Below are 18419 nucleotides of genomic sequence, written 5' to 3'. Positions count from 1 at the left end.
ACAGAGTATTACAACAGAGTATTACAACAGAGTATTACCACAGAGTATTACAACAGAGTATTACCACAGAGTATTACCACAGAGTATTACTACGGAGTATTATCACGGAGTATAAGGGCCCACCAAAAAAAATAAAATGGGCAGAATAATGAAATGGGCAGAATAATGACATTATTCTCGTAGTGTGTGTGTAGGTGTGTGTGTGTAGATGTGTGTGTAGGTGTGTGTATGTGCGTGTGTGTGTGTGTTTGTGCACGCGTGTGTGTGTAGATGTGTGTGTAGGTGTGTGTGTGTGTATGTGTGTGTGTGCGTGCGTGCGTATGTGTGTGTGTGTGTGTGCGTGTGTGTGTGTGTAGATGTGTGTGTAGGTGTGTGTATGTGCGTGTGTGTGTATGTGCGTGCGTGTGTGTGTGCGTGTGTGTGTGCGTGCGTGTGTGCGTGCGTGTGTGTGTGTGGTGCAATACAAATTCATCAAACAATATAATTATCTCAACATTTCCCCCTGTTGAGCTGGCCATACGGGTCATATGGCCATATGGGTCATACGGCCATACGGGTCATACGGCCATACGGGTCATACGGCCATACGGGTCATACGGCCATAAGGGTCATACGGCCATACGGGTCATACGGCCATAAGGGTCATAAGGCCATAAGGGTCATGAGGCCATAAATGTCAGCTCACAACTTAGGGTCCTTCACAGGATTAAGCAGCAAGTTTCACATCTCCCCCTGTGGGTGTGGCCTGTATAAGGTCGTACTAATCTTCTATATGTGCTTCTAACCCAATCTCCCGCTCATGTGGCGCTTTACACACATTGTGTATTAGGTTTTTTCTAGCAAGTCTATGTGTAATCAAAATCGAAATGATCCTAAGGCACGTCTTCTTTTATCAACCTGAAAAATGTAGAAACATGTAAATACGAAATATAACATTGTATGGTGTTTATATCGAGGACCTAATCTGATATTTATGCTCTCAAGTCTTCTTCATCCTCTTCTTCGTAGTCTCCATTCTCACTTCTTCTCAGTTTTCAGCGTGAAGACTCACAACAGGAGACAACAAGGACACAAGTGCACATAGACAACAAGTACACAAGAGCACATAGACAACAAGGACACAAGTGAACATGGACAACAAGGACACAAGTGCACATAGACAACAAGGACACAAGTGCACATGTACCTGACCACTTGGAAGGCAAGGTAACATATAAAGTATTTAGTCCACAATACCACCAGACATCAGCTCTAGGGTCCTTAAATGTAAAAACAATATTATCATCATCCTCTGTTGGTTTAGATTCCAGTCACATTTAAATATGGGAGTGTCTACAGAGCCGCGGCACGCGGCCGAAACTGCTAGGCTATTTTGTGCCGCGGCTCCTGAAACTGCTGGGCTATTTGACAGCGCCGCGGCTCTGCAGCCACGGCCTTTAAATATAACATCTCAAAGTTTTCTATTTACAAAATATACAAGTTTCACATCTAGTTTCACATCTAGGCGTGACTCAACTCTTCAAGGTCCCTTGTAACAGTATTTAATGTCCTCTCAGTAGGATTATCCACTAGTCTTACTTGTCATTTATGTCATTTATGTACTCTAGTGCGCTTTCACTCGTCTGTGTCATTAACCCAATGTTTAAGTGTGAATTGTGTCACCCGCGAGACCTTCAGAGGATCTGTCCGGCGTGGTTCATCTTTCACCCTCGAGACCTTCAGAGGATGTGTCCGGCGTGGTTCATCTTTCACCCTCGAGACCTTCAGAGGATGTGTCCAGCGGGGTTCATCTTTCACCCTTGAGACCTTCAGAGGATGTGTCCAGCGGGGTTCATCTTTCACCCGCGAGACCTTCAGAGGATGTGTCCAGCGCGGTTCATCTTTCACCCTCGAGACCTTCAGAGGATCTGTCCGGCGTGGTTCATCTTTCACCCGCGAGACCTTCAGAGGATCTGTCTTTTTAAGATCAGACGTATCAAAAACATCAGCAGTTTTATCATCAACTTGGGTTTGTTCTGTAATCATAAAATGACCCTAAGTGGAAGTGTCAGCTCTTAGTTCCATTCCATGCGGCAGTAGAACATCTGTGTGGGATTCATGCCATGTTATCTTACATTTTAACAGGGACAGAATGTCCCGTCCCAGGCTAACCGGGCATTCTGGGTAAGAGTAAGAAGTTGTGTGTGAAGGTCACGATTACATGGTCATTTAGTGACATGAGAACACAATCCACATTATTTGATCGAGCACATTTCTGTTTGATACCGGAAAACCCACAACTGTAGTTGTCTTCTCAGAGGCAAATGTAAATGTGGCTCTGCTACACTGAGCTCCTGTGTCCACCATCAAACCATGGACCTGATTTCCAATGTTGATTTTAATGATGTGAGCTGGCCCCCTGCTGTCAGGGGGGTCCCTGCTGTCAGGGGGGTCCCTGCTGTCAGTGGGGTCCAGCTCACATAATAAAAATCAACATTGGAAATTGGAAACATCATTGTTGGGTTGCCTCCTTGAGTGTGAAGCACAGGTGGTTGATGCTGCGTCTGTGTCATTGGACGCATCCAGTGACGTGCGGTGAGGTTCAGGGCAAGTGAGGAACCAAAAAAAAAAAAATTGGGACAAGCGGGAATTAAACACAATCTATCTTGTTTTCAAGGCCGTGTCGCTAACCATTAGACTATGTGTTCATCAAATGATAAAAGCGCTTTTAGATATAGCTGCATCTGAAACAACCCGTTCAGCTCCGGTGTAGCTCTTCCTTTAGTTATAACCTCTTGCTTTGATTGAAAATCCAGATTTGCGAAACGTTTTAACTTGGAAATGTAATCGTCCATATTGTCCAGATTCTACATACAAAATCATAACGAAGATTGCGCACCTGTCCACACACGAGCACCTGTCAGCACCTGTCCACACACGGCTCAGGAGCGCCCTCTTCCATGAGGCACATGTACTGTTGCCTCGCTGAGTGAACTTTTACTGCGGTTTTATAATGAATCTGTCTAAAACACATTTCAGAAATACATGTCATATATTATCGAGAATATGGAAGCACAGAGCTCATGGTCAGGCGGTTTTATTTGTTATAGACAGAGGGAGAGAGAGTGACACATCATTTGCATTGCACCAGCTCAGTTTGTGAGGAGTGTGTATGTGTGCGTGTGTGTGTGTGTGTGTGTGTATGTATGTGTGTGTGTGTGTGTGTGTTTGTGTGTGTGTGTGTGTGTGTGTTTGTGTGTGTGTGTGTGTGTGTGTGTATGTATGTGTGTGTGTGTGTGTGTGTGTGTTTGTGTGTGTGTGTGTGTTTGTGTGTGTGTGTGTGTGTGTGTGTATGTATGTGTGTGTGTGTGTATGTATGTGTATGTGTATGTGTGTGTGTGTGTGTGTGTGTGTGTGTGTTTGTGTGTGTGTGTGTGTGTGTGCCTCCTCCTTGTATCTGAACAGCAAACATCTGAACATTTTGATATTTTTATTTGACAAAATATTGTTCGATATTGGATTCAAACGGAAAGTGGGTTTATAATACATACCAGATGACAAAATATTAATATTTTTTTATATTTTATTGAAAAAAAAATATTGACAGATTGATTGCCCTGCCTCCCGCCCGTGGGGTGGGCGTCCGAGCAGTTTGTGTAAGGCTATTGTGAAAGGACTTTCTCCAGTACTGTCCTCCCACAGAGTAAGTACTCGTGTATAATACTCATACTGTAAGTACTCGTGTATAATACTCATACTGTAAGTACTCGTGTATAATACTCATACTGTAAGTACTCGTGTATAATACTCATGTGGATCTTCCCCTGATCTTCTCTTAGTGTTTTGCAAATCTGTTGCAGTTGTGTCCACTGGAAATGTGTTTTTGAAAGCACCTCAGAAGAGTTTTGCATGTTTAGAAAATGGTTCATGGTTTTGAGTCGGTTTCTGTCGGAGTTAACTAATTATTCATAATGTTTCTGATGTCCCCACACGCCGTCTTCCCCAAAGTCATTGTTTTCAATAAACTATTCATACATTTATGGCCTCCTTTCCGTGGATAAAGTCAGTGTCAAATGTGTCACGTCCTTCATGGTGTATGGAGTCCTTCATGGTGTATGGAGTCCTTCATGGTGTATGGAGTGTATTTAACCTGAGCTCAGTCAGTCGTAGTGATCAAGGGCGTTTGTGTTGTAAAGTCATGGTTGTCACTACTTTCATCAGAGTCCTCGCTCACCACTGTCTGTATTTGCAGGGGAGTCTCACTGCTCCTCTGCTCCATGTGTTGGGTTTGAGCTTCCATGGGGTCTATTGAGATGTTGTTCCCAATAATTCGCTAACGTTCCAGATTGTGGTTTCACCTGTTTTCTGCCGCCCCGGTCTTTGTTTCGCTAAACTTCCATCAATGAGTGATTGAACTTGTGGAGTAGATTATCCTTCTCACGCCGTAGTTTATTGAGTTCATTGTCGCTTCCACTCAGGTCCTCCTGACGCCCGGATTGTGTTTGGCACAGCCAAAAAGTGATGTTTTACGCACACGCCATCCTCCATACATCATCCATATATCATGGCATGAGCTCCAATACATGCGAGCACCCAACACCCGAGTACATCATTTCACAGGTCCAGGACCTGACATGGACACTGCACCGGGAAATGATTGTTTTGTGATGTCTAAAAGGCTCACATCATAAAGATCGACATCTATTGTGGCCGTTTGTATCAACTCTTAACCAAGTCAAGCACCATTTGCGTCCTGGCAGTGGTGTGTGTGTGTGTGTGTGTCAGTATTGACTTGTCAGATTGGCTTCATAGCTTAATACACTGTTACACACTGTACACACACAAAACAACAAAACAGAGCTGTTACTGGACTGTACCATTATGCAACACTGAGGGGGCGTAACACTGAGGGGGCGTAACATGGTGCTGAGATTATTAACGAGGAGACTCAGGTCTTTTGGAGTGACAGGGCCACTCCTGAAGACCTTCTATGACTCTGTGGTGGCATCAGCCCTCCTGTACGGTGTGGCCTGCTGGAGCAGCAGCATCACAAAGAGGGAGAGGAAGAGACTGGACAAAGTCATCAAGAAGTCCAGCTCCGTCCTGGGCTGTGCTCTGGACTCGGTACAGGAGGTGGCGGACAGAAGGGTCCTGGCTAGATTCACATCTATGCTGGACCATGAGTGTCACCCCCTGCAGGACACTCTGTCCGCTCTGGAGAGCAGCTTCAGTGACAGACTGATCCACCCTCTCTGTGTGAAGGAGAGATTTCGTAGGTCTTTCCTTCCTGCTGCTGTCAGACTTTATAACAAACACTGTTAGTCCTGAACACTCGCAATACTGACTTAACCATGTGCAATTCCGTCATATGTGCAATTACTGTTGTGATTCATGTGCAATTACTGTGAAATGTATGTGCAATCTATGTGCTGTCGTGACACATATTCATGTGCAATTACTGTCGTGATCACATGCAATGGTTTTTATTTATTTATTTGTCTATGGGAGTTTTTGTTTATAGGAGATCTTCTACTGAAAGTGTTTTTCAGACTTCCTATAAGTGATCTGTTCTTCTGTATCTACCTCTGTATCTACCTGCGTTGCACCAATGAAATTTCCCCATGTGGGACAATAAAGGATTATCTTATCTTATCTTAAAGCCATGAATTAATTAGATTATTCTCGTTAAATAACGAGAAAAATCTTGTGAAATAACAAGATTTTCTCATTAATTAATGACTTTATTCTCGTAGTGCCCTTATACTCAGTCACATCCGGGAGATTAAGAAGCGCAATAATAAGTGGTTATCCTAATTAATAATGCGCAAACAACTCATTTACATGTCAACTTGGGTCCAGTAAACATAATGACTTTACAGGAGAGAATACATAGTGTAAACATGTTTGTAGAAAGATCCAAATGACAAGTCTTGTTGTAATATTATGGTACATTACTATTGTATTACTGGAGTGCCGACAAACGTTGACCTTGTAGCTCATGATGAGGTAAAGTCGGCCCCTGGTGGTGCGGTCGTGGTGCGGTTGTGGTCGTGGTGCGGTCGTGGAGCGGTCGTGGTCGTGGTGCGGTCGTGGAGCGGTCGTGGTGCGGTCGTGGAGCGGTCGTGGTGCGGTCGTGGAGCGGTTGTGGTCGTGGTGCGGTCGTGGTCGTGCGGTCGTGGTGCGGTCGTGGGGCGGTCGTGGTCGTGGTCGTGGTCGTGGTCGTGGTGCGGTCGTGGTCGTGGTGCAGTCGTGGAGCGGTCGTGGAGCGGTTGTGTTTGTCAAACGTTACCTCGAGTAAGTCATTTAAGTTGTTACATGTCATTTGATGTTTATTTTACTTGATGGAAATAGGGGTTTGGTTCACATCGATTTTCCACAATGAGAATGTCCTTTGTGGATCATGTTTCAAATAACAGAACCTTTCATATTTTGTCTCAACAATTGATTGATTGTTTTGTCAACAGATCCTGATTAAATTTGGGATGAGCCTCACCTGTCATCGAGCTGAATACCAGATAGGACAAGAATGCTGTCCTATGTGTCCACTGGGTAAGTCGTCTTTGGCCCTCAGAGGCAACTGTTGTTGTGATTTTGGGCCTTACAAAAATAAATTGATTTGATTTGATTTGATCTTTAACCCCCTTTAACTTTAGAGGGCCTTCATAAGGGGCATGCATATATTTTCCATATGAGTCTGTTGGATATGAACAGATGATACGTCTACATGACATCACAGCTGCAGAAGGCCGTAGTTTCTGCTCTTTGCCTCCTGAAATTCACTCCCATCTCTGTGACATTCCCGATTGATGATGTTTCTTCCTTTTATTTTTATTTCATTTTCTATTTTGATGTTATATAAAAGGAACAAATCAGAAGAAATAAAACAAAACAGGAGGAGAGAGGGAAAAGTTATAATCCAAAGGAAATAAAAAATAAAATGTCACTCAAATGTCACACAGGCACATGTCCCTGATGTATGGATCTCACCTGTCCCACCGTCATCTCACCTGTCCCACTGTCATCTCACCTGTCCCACTGTCATCTCGCCTGTCCCACCGTCTGTTCATTTTGTCCATGTTTAAGTTCAAAGTCAGTTTTCTATTTTACAAATGTACATTATTTCAGTCCAGTTCTTCACAGCTCAGTTCCCATCACCCATTTCTTTATTACTCTAGCCTGAAGTACATTCCACAGGGTTAGGGTTCCATGAATCACCTCCATCGCTGGAGTCAGGCATCCGAGGTACAATGTTTTAAAGTCCAATAGAATATCGGTGTGAAGACGATCCGCAGTCAGCAGATCCCAGTGAGTCACAAACATGTGATTTTGTGTTTTTTTCATCAGCAAATGTCACAATCTGATTGTCTTGGTATCTTTTAAAGCAATCATAGTATGTGATTTTTACAGTTTGCATACAACATGGGGGTGCACGGTGGCAAAGGCGGTTAGCGCTCTTGCCTCCCAAGAAGGAGATCATGGGTTTGATTCCCGGACCAGACCAAAATCACATGATCTCTCTGGGTGGAGTCTGCATGTCCTCCCTGTGTTACAGTGGGTTCTCTCCGGGTTCTACCACCGTCCAAACAAGCATGTTGTAGGCAAAATTGGCAACTCTAAATTGGCCCAATGGACAGGTGTTGAAAATATTCTGCTATAACACTTAAAACATTGGATCTGGTTCGTCCAATGCTATGTCCTTAAATAAATAAAAAAAAATCACACATGCACACGATGAAAGGTTAGAGTGACCATAAACTTTACTCGAGTAGAAGTACAAAGTAGTGGTCCAAGCAATTACTCAAGAATAAAAAATATTTGGGTAAAACTACAAAAAATGTAACTATTTGTAATTTCTCACGTGTAATTTGAAGTAAGTTTATTAATGCACAAACTCTTATATTTTCAAAGGACACAAAAATGAGAAAAAGTAGATTCTATCTGAAGGGACAGTGCCAGAAACACTAATGTTCAAGTCATTTCATATTGTCAACATAACGCTTTTGTCACAGTGGGAAGAGGAACCAAAACTAAAAGTACTGTTACTCTGTCAAAAACATTACTTAAGTTGCAGGAAAAGTAGTGGGTCTGCAAACTACTCTGAGAAGTACAATTTCATGGCATAGTTATAATTGTAACTGAGTGCTACGCAGCTTTGTGATTTAATGCTAAATGTGTTTTACCAGGTACTCGTGTAAACAAGCATTGCACAGAGTTCCCCAGCATCTCATGTCTCCCGTGTGACAGTGGCACTTACATGAACGAGCCCACGGGGAGGACCGAATGTTTCCGCTGTCGAATCTGTGCCTCAGGTAACAACAGCCACAACACAGACATATCACTCACAGCGAGACAACTAAACACACTGCAAGGGCCAGGAGGAGATAGCCAGGGTTCACTCACTCAAGGGGGATCCAGGGTCTGGACACACCAGAGAAGTGATGAAAGAAAAGAAAATATTCTTATTACATGTCAAACTTGCACAGAATGACCTGACTGGCAAAAGACAGGTGTAAGTTATGGAGTTATGGAGCATGTCTTCAACATGAGCCTGAAGCTGAGGGTGGTACCACAGGTCTGGAAGACCTCCTGTCTTTTACCTGTGCCCAAGACACCGCGCGCCAAAGACCTCAACAGCTTCAGGCCGGTGGCTCTCACGTCCCATCTGATGAAGACACTGGAGCGGCTGGTCCTGGACCACCTCCGCTCCACCGTGAGCTCAGCCATGGACCCGCTGCAGTTTGCATATTGACCTGGCATCGGAGTGGAGGACGCCGTCATCTCCCTGCTGCACCGCTCTCTCTCTCACCTGGAGAAGCCTGGCAGCTCTGTGAGGATCCTGTTCTTCGATCTGTCCAGCGCCTTCAACACCATCCAGCCGCTGCTCCTGAGGGACAAACTGGAGATGGCTGGTGTGGAGTATGACCTGGCAGAGATGGCTGGTGTGGAGTATGACCTGGCAGAGTGGATCCTGGACTATCTCACGGACCGACCCCAGTTTGTGAGAGCCCGGGACTGTGTGTCTGACACTCGGACCTGCAGTGTGGGGGCGCCCCAGACACGACACGGACAGCTGTGTCCTGCAGAAGTTCTCTGATGACTCTGCCATCATCGGACTCATCACGGACGACGATGATGCGGAGTACAGGGGACTGGCGCAGGACTTTGTGGACTGGTGTCAGCGGAACTCCTCATCAACGCGGGGAAGACCAAGGAGATGGTGGTGGACTTCCGCAGACGCCACCCCACTGCCCCCTCACCAGTGAACATCGAGGGAAGGGACATTGAGAGAGTGGACTCATACAAGTACCTGGATGTTCATCTGAACCACAAACTGGACTGGACTCACAACACAGACGCTCTTTACAGGAAGAGCCAGAGTCGGCTCTACCTCCTGAGGAGACTCAGGTCTTTTGCAGTGACAGGGCCACTCCTGAAGACCTTCTACGACTCTGTGGTGGCATCAGCCCTCCTGTACGGTGTGGCCTGCTGGAGCAGCAGCATCACAGAGAGGGAGAGGAGGAGGCTGGACAAAGTCATCAAGAAGTCCAGCTCCGTCCTGGGCTGTGCTCTGGACTTGGTGCAGGAGGTGGCGGACAGAAGGGTCCTGGCTAGATTCACATCTATGCTGGACTATGAGTGTCACCTCCAGCAGGACACTGTCGGCTCTGGAGAACAGCTTCAGTGAGAGACTGATCCACCCTCGCTGTGTGAAGGAGAGATTTTGCAGGTCTTTCTTTCCTGCTGCTGTCAGACTTTATAACAAACACTGTTAGTCCTGAACACTCGCAATACTGACTTAACCATGTGCAATTCCGTCACATTCATGTGCAATTACTGTGCATTTCATGTGCAATTCATGTGCTATTACTGTCGTAACACATATTCATGTGCAATTACTGTCGTGATCACATGCAATAGTATTTTTTTTAATTTTTATCTTTATTATTTTTCCCCTCCATCCCTTGTTGGGAAATGGGAGGTTTTGTCTATAGGAGTTTTTGTTTATAAGAGTTCTTCTATTGAGAGTGTTTTTCAAACTTCCAATAAATTGACTGTTCTTTTCCTCTGTATCTACCTGTGTTGCAACAATGGAATTTCCCCATGTGTGGACAATGAAGGATTATCTTATTTTATCTTATCTTATCTTAACAGAACTTTCTCCACAGGTTCTGGTCTGAGAGAGAAGGTTTCGTGCTCCTCCACCTCCAACACTCTGTGTGAACCTGAGGAAGGACACTTCTGTAAGGGGCCCCTAGAAGAGGGCAGCTGTAAGGCCTCTCAGAGACACAGGAGCTGTGAGCAGGGACAATACATCCAACAGCCAGGTAACCAAATGATATGAATTCAACTGATGCTGAACTGAGCATTTTAGCATGTTCCAGGAGTTTAGCTTCATCCACACTTCTCTGTAATTGTATTTATTGTATTGGGAGTTGATGAATCCCTCCCTGCGTGCTGTTTTTGAAATCTAGACTTTTTCACTTCAATCCTAAAGAAGTTTTTAATCTGAAAGCACTGGCTCAAGAAGCTAAACTTTATACCTCTCTGAGCTTAGCCCCGCCCTAAGGGAGGAGTTAAAGAAACTGCTCTGTCTGTGGTCCTGATGGCCTGAGCAAGTGCTTAGTCCTAGTGGCCACTAGAGGTGCACGCCACACAAACTCCAGATTTATAGAACCCTCTTCACCAACGCAGTACAAGGGCCATTTACAATAAAAATATGCAGATGGTACGAGATTAAAGTCATAACATTTTAAGATTAAAGTCGTGACAGCGTCACTGCAGCCGCTGCACCGATCCGCCTGTCGATCTCACGCTCCATCCTTCCCTCACTCGTGAACAAGACCCCGAGATACTTGAACTCCTCTACTTAGGGCAAAGACTCCCCACCCACCTGAAGAGGGCAAGCCACCTTTTTCCGGTCGAGAACCATGGCCTCGGATTTGGAGGTGCTGATTCTCATCCCAGCCGCTTCACACTCGGCTGCAAACCGTCCCAGTGCATGTTGCAGGTCCGGGTTTGATGGAGCCATCAGGACAACATCGTCTGCAAACAGCAGAGATGGAAACCTGTGGTCCCCAAACCGGACACCCTCCGACCCCTGACTGCGCCTAGAAATTCTGTCCATAAAAATCATGAACAGAACCGGTGACAAACGGCAGCCCTGGCGGAGTCCAACATGCACTGGGAACAGGTCTGACTTACTGCCGGCAATGTGAACACAGCTCCTGCTCCGGTCATACAGGGACCGGACAGCCCTGAGCAAAGGGCCCCGGACCTCGTACTCCCGGAGCACCCCCCAAAGGACACCCCGAGGGACACGGTCAAAAGCCTTCTCCAGATCCACAAAGCACATGAACCCTAGAGCACCCAATGGAGAGTCTAGAGCTGGTCCAGTGTTCCACGACCGGGACGAAAACCGCTCTGCTCCTCCTGAATCCGAGGTTCGACTATCGGTCGGATTCTCCTCTCCAGTACCTGCAATAGACCTTACCGGGGAGGCTGAGGAGTGTGATCCCTCTGTAGTTGGAACGCACCCTCCAGTCCCTCTTCTTGAACAGAGGGACCACCACCCCGGTCTGCCAGTCCAGAGGCACGGCGATTTTGCAGAGACGTGTCAACCAAGACAGTCCTACAACATCCAGATACTTTAGGTACTCAGGGCGTATCTCATCCACACCCGGAGCCCTGCCACCGAGGAGTTTGCGAACAACCTCAGTGACTTCAGCTTGGGTGATGGATGAGCCAGCCTCTGAGTTCCCAGTCTCTACTTCCTCTTCGGAAGACGTGACTGAGGGATTAAGGAGATCCTCAAAGTATTCCTTCCACTGTCCGACGACATCCCCAGTCGAAGTCAGCAGGCCTCCACCCGCACCGTAAAACGGTGTTGGTGAGGCACTGCTTCCCCCTCCTGAGGCGCCGGACGGTTTGCCAGAATTTCTTTTGTGCCGACCGATAGTCCTCCTACATGGCCTCGCCGAACTCCTCCCAGGCCCGGGTTTTTGCCTCTGCCGCGGCTCGCTTGGCCTGCCGATACCTGTCGATGACCTCCCGAGACCCACAAGCCAGAGTGGCCTGATAGGCCTCCTTCTTCAGTCTGACGGCATCCCTTACTTCCGGTGTCCACCACCGGGTTCGGGGGTTGCCGCCACGACAGGCACCGGAGACCTTGCGATCACAGCTCCGAGCAGCCGCATCAACAATGGAGGCGGAGAACATCGTCCACTCGGACTCAATGTCCCCAACCTCCCCCGGGACATGGGAGAAGCTCTCCCGGAGGTGCGAGTTGAATACCCTACTGACAGAGGGCTCCACAAGACGTTCCCAACAGACCCTCACAATGCGCTTGGGTCTGCCAAGTCTGTCCGGCTTCCTCCTCCAAGACACGCGGCCGGAGGTCAGATGATACGACAACAAAGTCGATCATTGACTTCCGGCCTAGGGTGTCCTGGTGCCATGTGCACTGATGGATACCCTTGTGCTTGAACATGGTGTTCGTTATGGACAATTCGTGGCTAGCACAGAAGTCCAATAACTGAACACCGCTCGGGTTCAGATCGGGGAAGCCGTTCTTCCCAATCACCCCTCCCCAGGTGTCACTGTCATTGCCCACGTGGGCGTTGAAGTCCCCCAGTTGAACAACGGAGTCCCCGGTTGGTGCACTGTCCAGTACCCCTCCCAAGGACTCCAAGAAGGCTGGGTACTCTGCACTGCTGTTCAGCCACTGCTGTTCGGCCCGTAGGCCGCCATAACAGTGAGAGACCTGTCCCCCACCCGAAGGCGGAGGGACGCGACCCTCTCGTTCACTGGGGTGAACTCCAACACGTGGCGGCTGAGCTGAGGGGCTATAAGCAAGCCAACACCAGCCCGCCGCCTCTCCCCGCGGGCAACACCAGAGAAGTGGAGCATCCAGCCCCTCTCGAGGAGATGGGTTCCAGAGCCCAAACTGTGCGTGGAGGTGAGGCCGACTATATCTAGTCGTTATCGCTCAACGTCCCGCACAAGCTCAGGCTCTTTCCCCCCCAGCGAGGTGACATTCCATGTCCCCAGAGTTAGTCTCTGTGTCTGGAGATCAGGTCGCCGAGGCCCCTGCCCTCGACTGCCGCCCAGATCTCTCTGCACCGGCCCCTTATGGATCCTCCTGCGGGTGGTGGGCCCACGGGAGCATGCATTTTGTTTTACTTTATTCATTAACAATTTTACATTAACACATTTTTGTTGCAGTGAAAATCCACTTGAATATTTTGAATCACTTGTGCAGCAGAAGGCACTCAAGTGAATGGTACTGTGTTTGTGGGTGTGTGTGATGTTTGGGTGTGGTGCGATACAAATTCATCAAACAATATAATACTTGGCAATAGTGCAAAACACAGGATAGTTTAGAGATTGGACGGAAATGATTCAAATCCTTTTTTTGGCCTTGTTTATGTGATGAGAAAACAAAAGCAGTTTTCCAAAGTAAGAGAATGTTTCAGTTTGGATTGTGAGCTTAAAAAACACGAGTTAAACAATTTAAAAATGTTAAACTCATAACCTTTTAAAAGATGTTAACATGAGTTATTGTTTGTTATATAGCGCTTTTCTACCTTCAAGCTCTTCACATCAAGGAACCACTCCCACATTCACACACACAATTTACACAGAAGCAGGTTAAGTGTCTTGCCTAAGGACACAACGGTAGTATTCACCTGAAGCAACTGCAATCTTTTAAGCAGTCAGAGCAGAGTCAACTTATTTCTTTGTGCCTTTGCTCTGGTGATCATCTAAAACAGAGTCACATGGGTCCAGAAACGTGGCACAACTTTGCCTCACACAAACCCGCAGACATGTGTTTGTCGCTACAGCGTGACCCACAGACGTGTGTGTGTCGCTACAGCGTGACCCACAGACGTGTGTGTGTCGCTACAGCGTGACCCACAGACGTGTGTGTGTCGCTACAGCGTGACCCACAGACGTGTGTGTGTCGCTACAGCGTGACCCACAGACGTGTGTGTGTCGCTACAGCGTGACCCACAGACGTGTGTGTGTCGCTACAGCGTGACCCACAGACGTGTGTGTGTCGCTACAGCGTGACCCACAGACGTGTGTGTGTCGCTACAGCGTGACCCACAGACGTGTGTGTGTCGCTACAGCGTGACGACACTAAACACACAGAATCAGTCCAGGAGTGTTCCATCGTAGAAAAGATTCAGTTGTTTTGTCTCTCATCCAAGAGTCATTCTCCATGCGTGGCTCTAGTCTCAGATACTTATCCTACTCCAGTAAGCCCCGCCCCCACCCGGAGTATCTCCTGATAATAGCCTTTACTGTTCTACTGTTCTACTGTTCTATTGTTCTATTGTTCTATAGTTGGCTGGCTGCAGCTTCTCATCACTGATGGGTACCTGGTTAGTATTTTGTAGATTTTGTTGCCCGCAGGCTTTGTCAGACAGGAGAGGACAGGAGAGGACAGAAGAGGACAGGAGAGGACAGGAGAGGACAGGAGAGGACAGGGTGAAATGGGGAATGACCTGCACTTTAGATCAGGTGAGCATTTCCCCCCTGAGGGCCATATTTGAATCCAGGCAAGGGCCGGAGCCACGATCATTAGTGATAACAGTGACTCAATACTTTTTTAACCTTCATTTAACCAGGAAAGTCCCGTTGAGATCTGTTGTTGTTTCCTTCTTGTAATCTTTATTAGGGACAAGTCGAGACAGTATGTTCCAAAGCTGAAACTAGTTTTAAAAACAGGCGGCTGGATTAAAACCTAGGACCACATAATGCCCAGGGGCCTCATTTATAAAGCCTGCGTACATGTGAAATATGTGCCCTGTCCACACACTGCAGAGCTGACACGCCCCACACACACATCCACGTGTATGCAGGGGCGGAGCTTAAGTCCCATCACATAGGGAGCTGCCCTTAGTGTGAGGGCCCTTAATATTTAAATGTGTTTATAATATATTTTATTTTTTAGTTAAAGCAAAATATACTAGAGAAAAAAATGATTCTTATTTGCAAGTGAAATGTATTTACAGGTGAAGAAGCAACGATTCAGTAACTGGGCCTTCATCAGGTAAAAGTTGCTGAAACGTTGCCTCTTCACCTGTAAATATATTTCACTTGCAAATAAGACAGTGTGCGGGATTTTTCCCCCCTAGTACATTTAGCGTCACACACGCCTTTTTCCTATGCACCTGCTGCAGAATCTGATGTGTGGCGCCCCGCCCTGATATCTAAAGCAAAATAAAAAGGCCGTGGCTGGAGAGCCGCGGCGCGGTCAAATGGCCTCGCAGTTTCAGGGACCGCGACATTTCCCTTATAGCCCGTTATAGCCTCATGGCTAACCCTAACCCTCACGGTGTTCCCTCCTTACAATGATCCGACCAACACTTCTTGACCAAAATAGAATAATATGTCAGCCTTTGATTTATTGATTTATTTATGAATAAGCATTTTCCCTACAGGCCGATAGTGTAACAACACCTAAACTACAGGCCGATAGTGTAACAACACCTAAACTACAGGCCGATAGTGTAACAACACCTAGACTACAGGCCGATAGTGTAACAACACCTAAACTACAGGCCAATAGTGTAACAACACCTTAACTACAGGCCGATAGTGTAACAACACCTTAACTACAGGCCGATAGTGTAACAACACCTAAACTACAGGCTGATAGTGTAACAACACCTTAACTACAGGCCGATAGTGTAACAACACCTAAACTACAGGCCGATAGTGTAACAACACCTAAACTACAGGCTGATAGTGTAACAACACCTTAACTACAGGCCGATAGTGTAACAACACCTAAACTACAGGCCGATAGTGTAACAACACCTAAACTATAGGCCGATAGTGTAACAACACCTAAACTTCACTTTGGGATAATTACAAAATGGGTTGAAGCTGAAAAGACGTATTTTTTTCGTCTCTCTCTAGACCCCCTCCCCCCCAAAAGACGAAAGACTGGCTTCACATAAAATGCTAACGCGTTGATAAAACGATAGTAGCTTGATAGACCCTGCTCACCTCTAGTGAATATCTCTGAACATCCTTTAGTAAGTTTACATTTATAAGTTATGAACTCTCCAAATAATGTCACCTGTCGCACATGTTTGTTTACTCAATCCACATGGTCCAGCGCGGGGAGCGGGGCGGGTGCTCCCTGGCGCTTGCCACGGCGCGGGGAGCGGGGCGGGGCACGGGCCACTGCGCACCCGTGATCACAACGCACCGTGCGCGCACGGCCCACTGCGCGTACGCACCCCCATGCTCCACGCCGCATCCGCCGCCTAATGTTGGCCTAATGCTCGTTGCTGAGAGAGTTTTTTTAGCATTTCAAAACAATTACTGCCACAACGATGTATTGAAGCTTCAAAGCAACAAAAAGACGAAATGTAGGTTCCCCCCGTCTTTTCAGCTTCAACCCATTTTGAGATGATCCCTTAGACCAAAACCTATTTAGACCATGACACAATCCCAGACTGTCGGGACCAGAGGAAATAAGCTGAGGTTTAGCGTGAGGAGAGGCCAGCACAGTGCAGTGACCAGTAGCACAGTGCAGTGACCAGCAGCACAGTGCAGTGACCAGCAGCACAGTGCAGTGACCAGCAGCACAGTGCAGTGACCAGCAGCACAGTGCAGTGACCAGCACAGTGCAGTGACCAGTAGCACAGTGCAGTGACCAGCAGAGTGCTCACAGATAACACTTTTTCACATCCCAGGCAGAGGATGGAGAGGAACATTTGGAGTTTAGACCATTAAGACCACAGAGGAATTAGCGGGCGAAGAAAGCCATTCAAGTTTATGTGTGCAACTTGCTCATGCTTCATACAGTAAAAAATATCAATTAAATAACTCAAGCAGAACTAAGTCACTTTGACAAAAGCTCTGTAAAATAATTGATCAATGTCTTTCTTTTCTTTAAAACAGATTAAACACAAATAATATGACACTTCAAACATCTCAAAAATACATTTAACATCATAGGGAATTACAAATACATTTAAGATAAAGATTTGACTTAGTTCTCCTTTAAATGGACACAAACACGATCGCTTCTGTGGTAATGACTTCACATTTTAGCCGCTTTATTCACTCTGCCTTCATTATTTTGTTCTGTTTTTACTGGCTTTAAAGTCTCCTCAGGGGCGGGGCCAATATCTAAAAAGCTCATAGGGGCCCACACCCACGAGGTGTGGAGGTCTGGAGGGGGCCCTTCATGACATTGGAGGAAGTTCCCTGAGCCTGCGTACCTCATCTCCAAACTGATGGGGTTTGAAAGAATTCAGTTAACATGTATTGAGTAGCGCTTAGAGTTGTTAAAAATCTATCCCCTGATATTAAAGTACACTTATTAATATTGTAGTGAAATTGGTGCTCTGCATTTGACCCATGCTGGGACAACCTGTAAGAACATGCTAGGCTGAGTTTGGTCAGGACTTCCTGGCTGGAGGATTACCCAGAATCCTGGTGAGGTGAGGCTCGAGTTCTAACTATTTCAGTAGCGGTTTGTTGTTTGATGTAAAGCTCAGTGGGAATTCAGGCGTAATTGACAATTTTTTCGCCGATTTGAGAACTGAAGCGGAAGTGCACATGTGCACTCCACCTGTGCGACTTAAACAAGAGCATTGAGCTAGAAGTGCGTTTGTTTATTAGCGCGACGGATTACATCATCTCTCGTCTCCGTAGATTTCCGTCTCTTCTGAGCTCGAACTGTCTTTCTCCGTCTTCATTTTGTCCCGTACACTGAGGGAACTATATTATGATAGATCAATGCGCTTAGACACAGGGAAACATGCTGCTCCTGGGGACGAGCCGACGAGGCTGCAGGTGAGCAGTAGGTGCATTCTATGATTGATACGTGGCAGGACTAATCGGCCGTCCACACCACGAGGAAATGACGCCTTTAATGAATCAAATATGAAAAATTTTGATCTTTCTCTTTTTTAATCATTCAAATTTATTTATGACATTTACAGAATAGTTTTCCAGTAGTAAAGGGCCGCATGTGATCAAATGAATGTTCTACTTATTTTGTTGACAATTATGTTTTTCTATAGAACTAAACACATCAACATAAATGTTTTTTTCATTTTGGTATTGAAAATACTATCTATCTTTTTTTCTTCTTAATCAAGTCTGTTTCACGCCACAGAAAGGGTCTGATGTGACCTCCCAGCTGTGTCTTTACAGGCAATGCCGCTGCAGACACTCAGTGCTCTCCGTGTTCTGAGGGAACTTTCTCAAATGGGACTGTGTTCGTCTGTCAGCCGCACACACTGTAAGTTCAATATTACTTCTGTGTTAGAAAAGTACAAACTGCTGTGCTGCTCGGTGGTCCGACATGTCCTCCTTCTCTCACATCCTCCATCTCACACTCTCCTGTCTAATAAAGCCTATGGGCCACAACATCTTCAAATAAAAGAAAAGTACAAACTGCTGATTGTGAT

The 18419-nt window shown here is 46.4% G+C and overlaps 1 protein-coding gene across 2 annotated transcripts in view; it reads left to right on the top strand.

Annotated features, from left to right (window-relative positions):
* The window catches only part of LOC140362427 (tumor necrosis factor receptor superfamily member 14-like), a 29404-nt gene that overhangs the window by 914 nt on the left and 10071 nt on the right, over positions 1-18419 (top strand). For both annotated transcript variants that reach the window (XM_072448534.1, XM_072448533.1), the window contains exons 3-6: positions 6444-6528; positions 8163-8288; positions 10146-10304; positions 18163-18250. In XM_072448534.1, the coding sequence (XP_072304635.1) occupies positions 6444-6528; positions 8163-8288; positions 10146-10304; positions 18163-18250 (458 nt within the window). The remainder of the gene's footprint in view (positions 1-6443; positions 6529-8162; positions 8289-10145; positions 10305-18162; positions 18251-18419) is intronic.

Source organism: Eucyclogobius newberryi, unplaced genomic scaffold (genome assembly GCF_026437365.1).
Source record: "Eucyclogobius newberryi isolate DKJ021-1_F unplaced genomic scaffold, fEucNew1.0.hap1 SCAF_17, whole genome shotgun sequence".
Lineage (NCBI taxonomy): Eukaryota > Metazoa > Chordata > Actinopteri > Gobiiformes > Gobiidae > Eucyclogobius > Eucyclogobius newberryi.
Note: the sequence above shows the minus strand (reverse complement) of the source record. Positions and strands in the feature narration are given on the sequence as shown.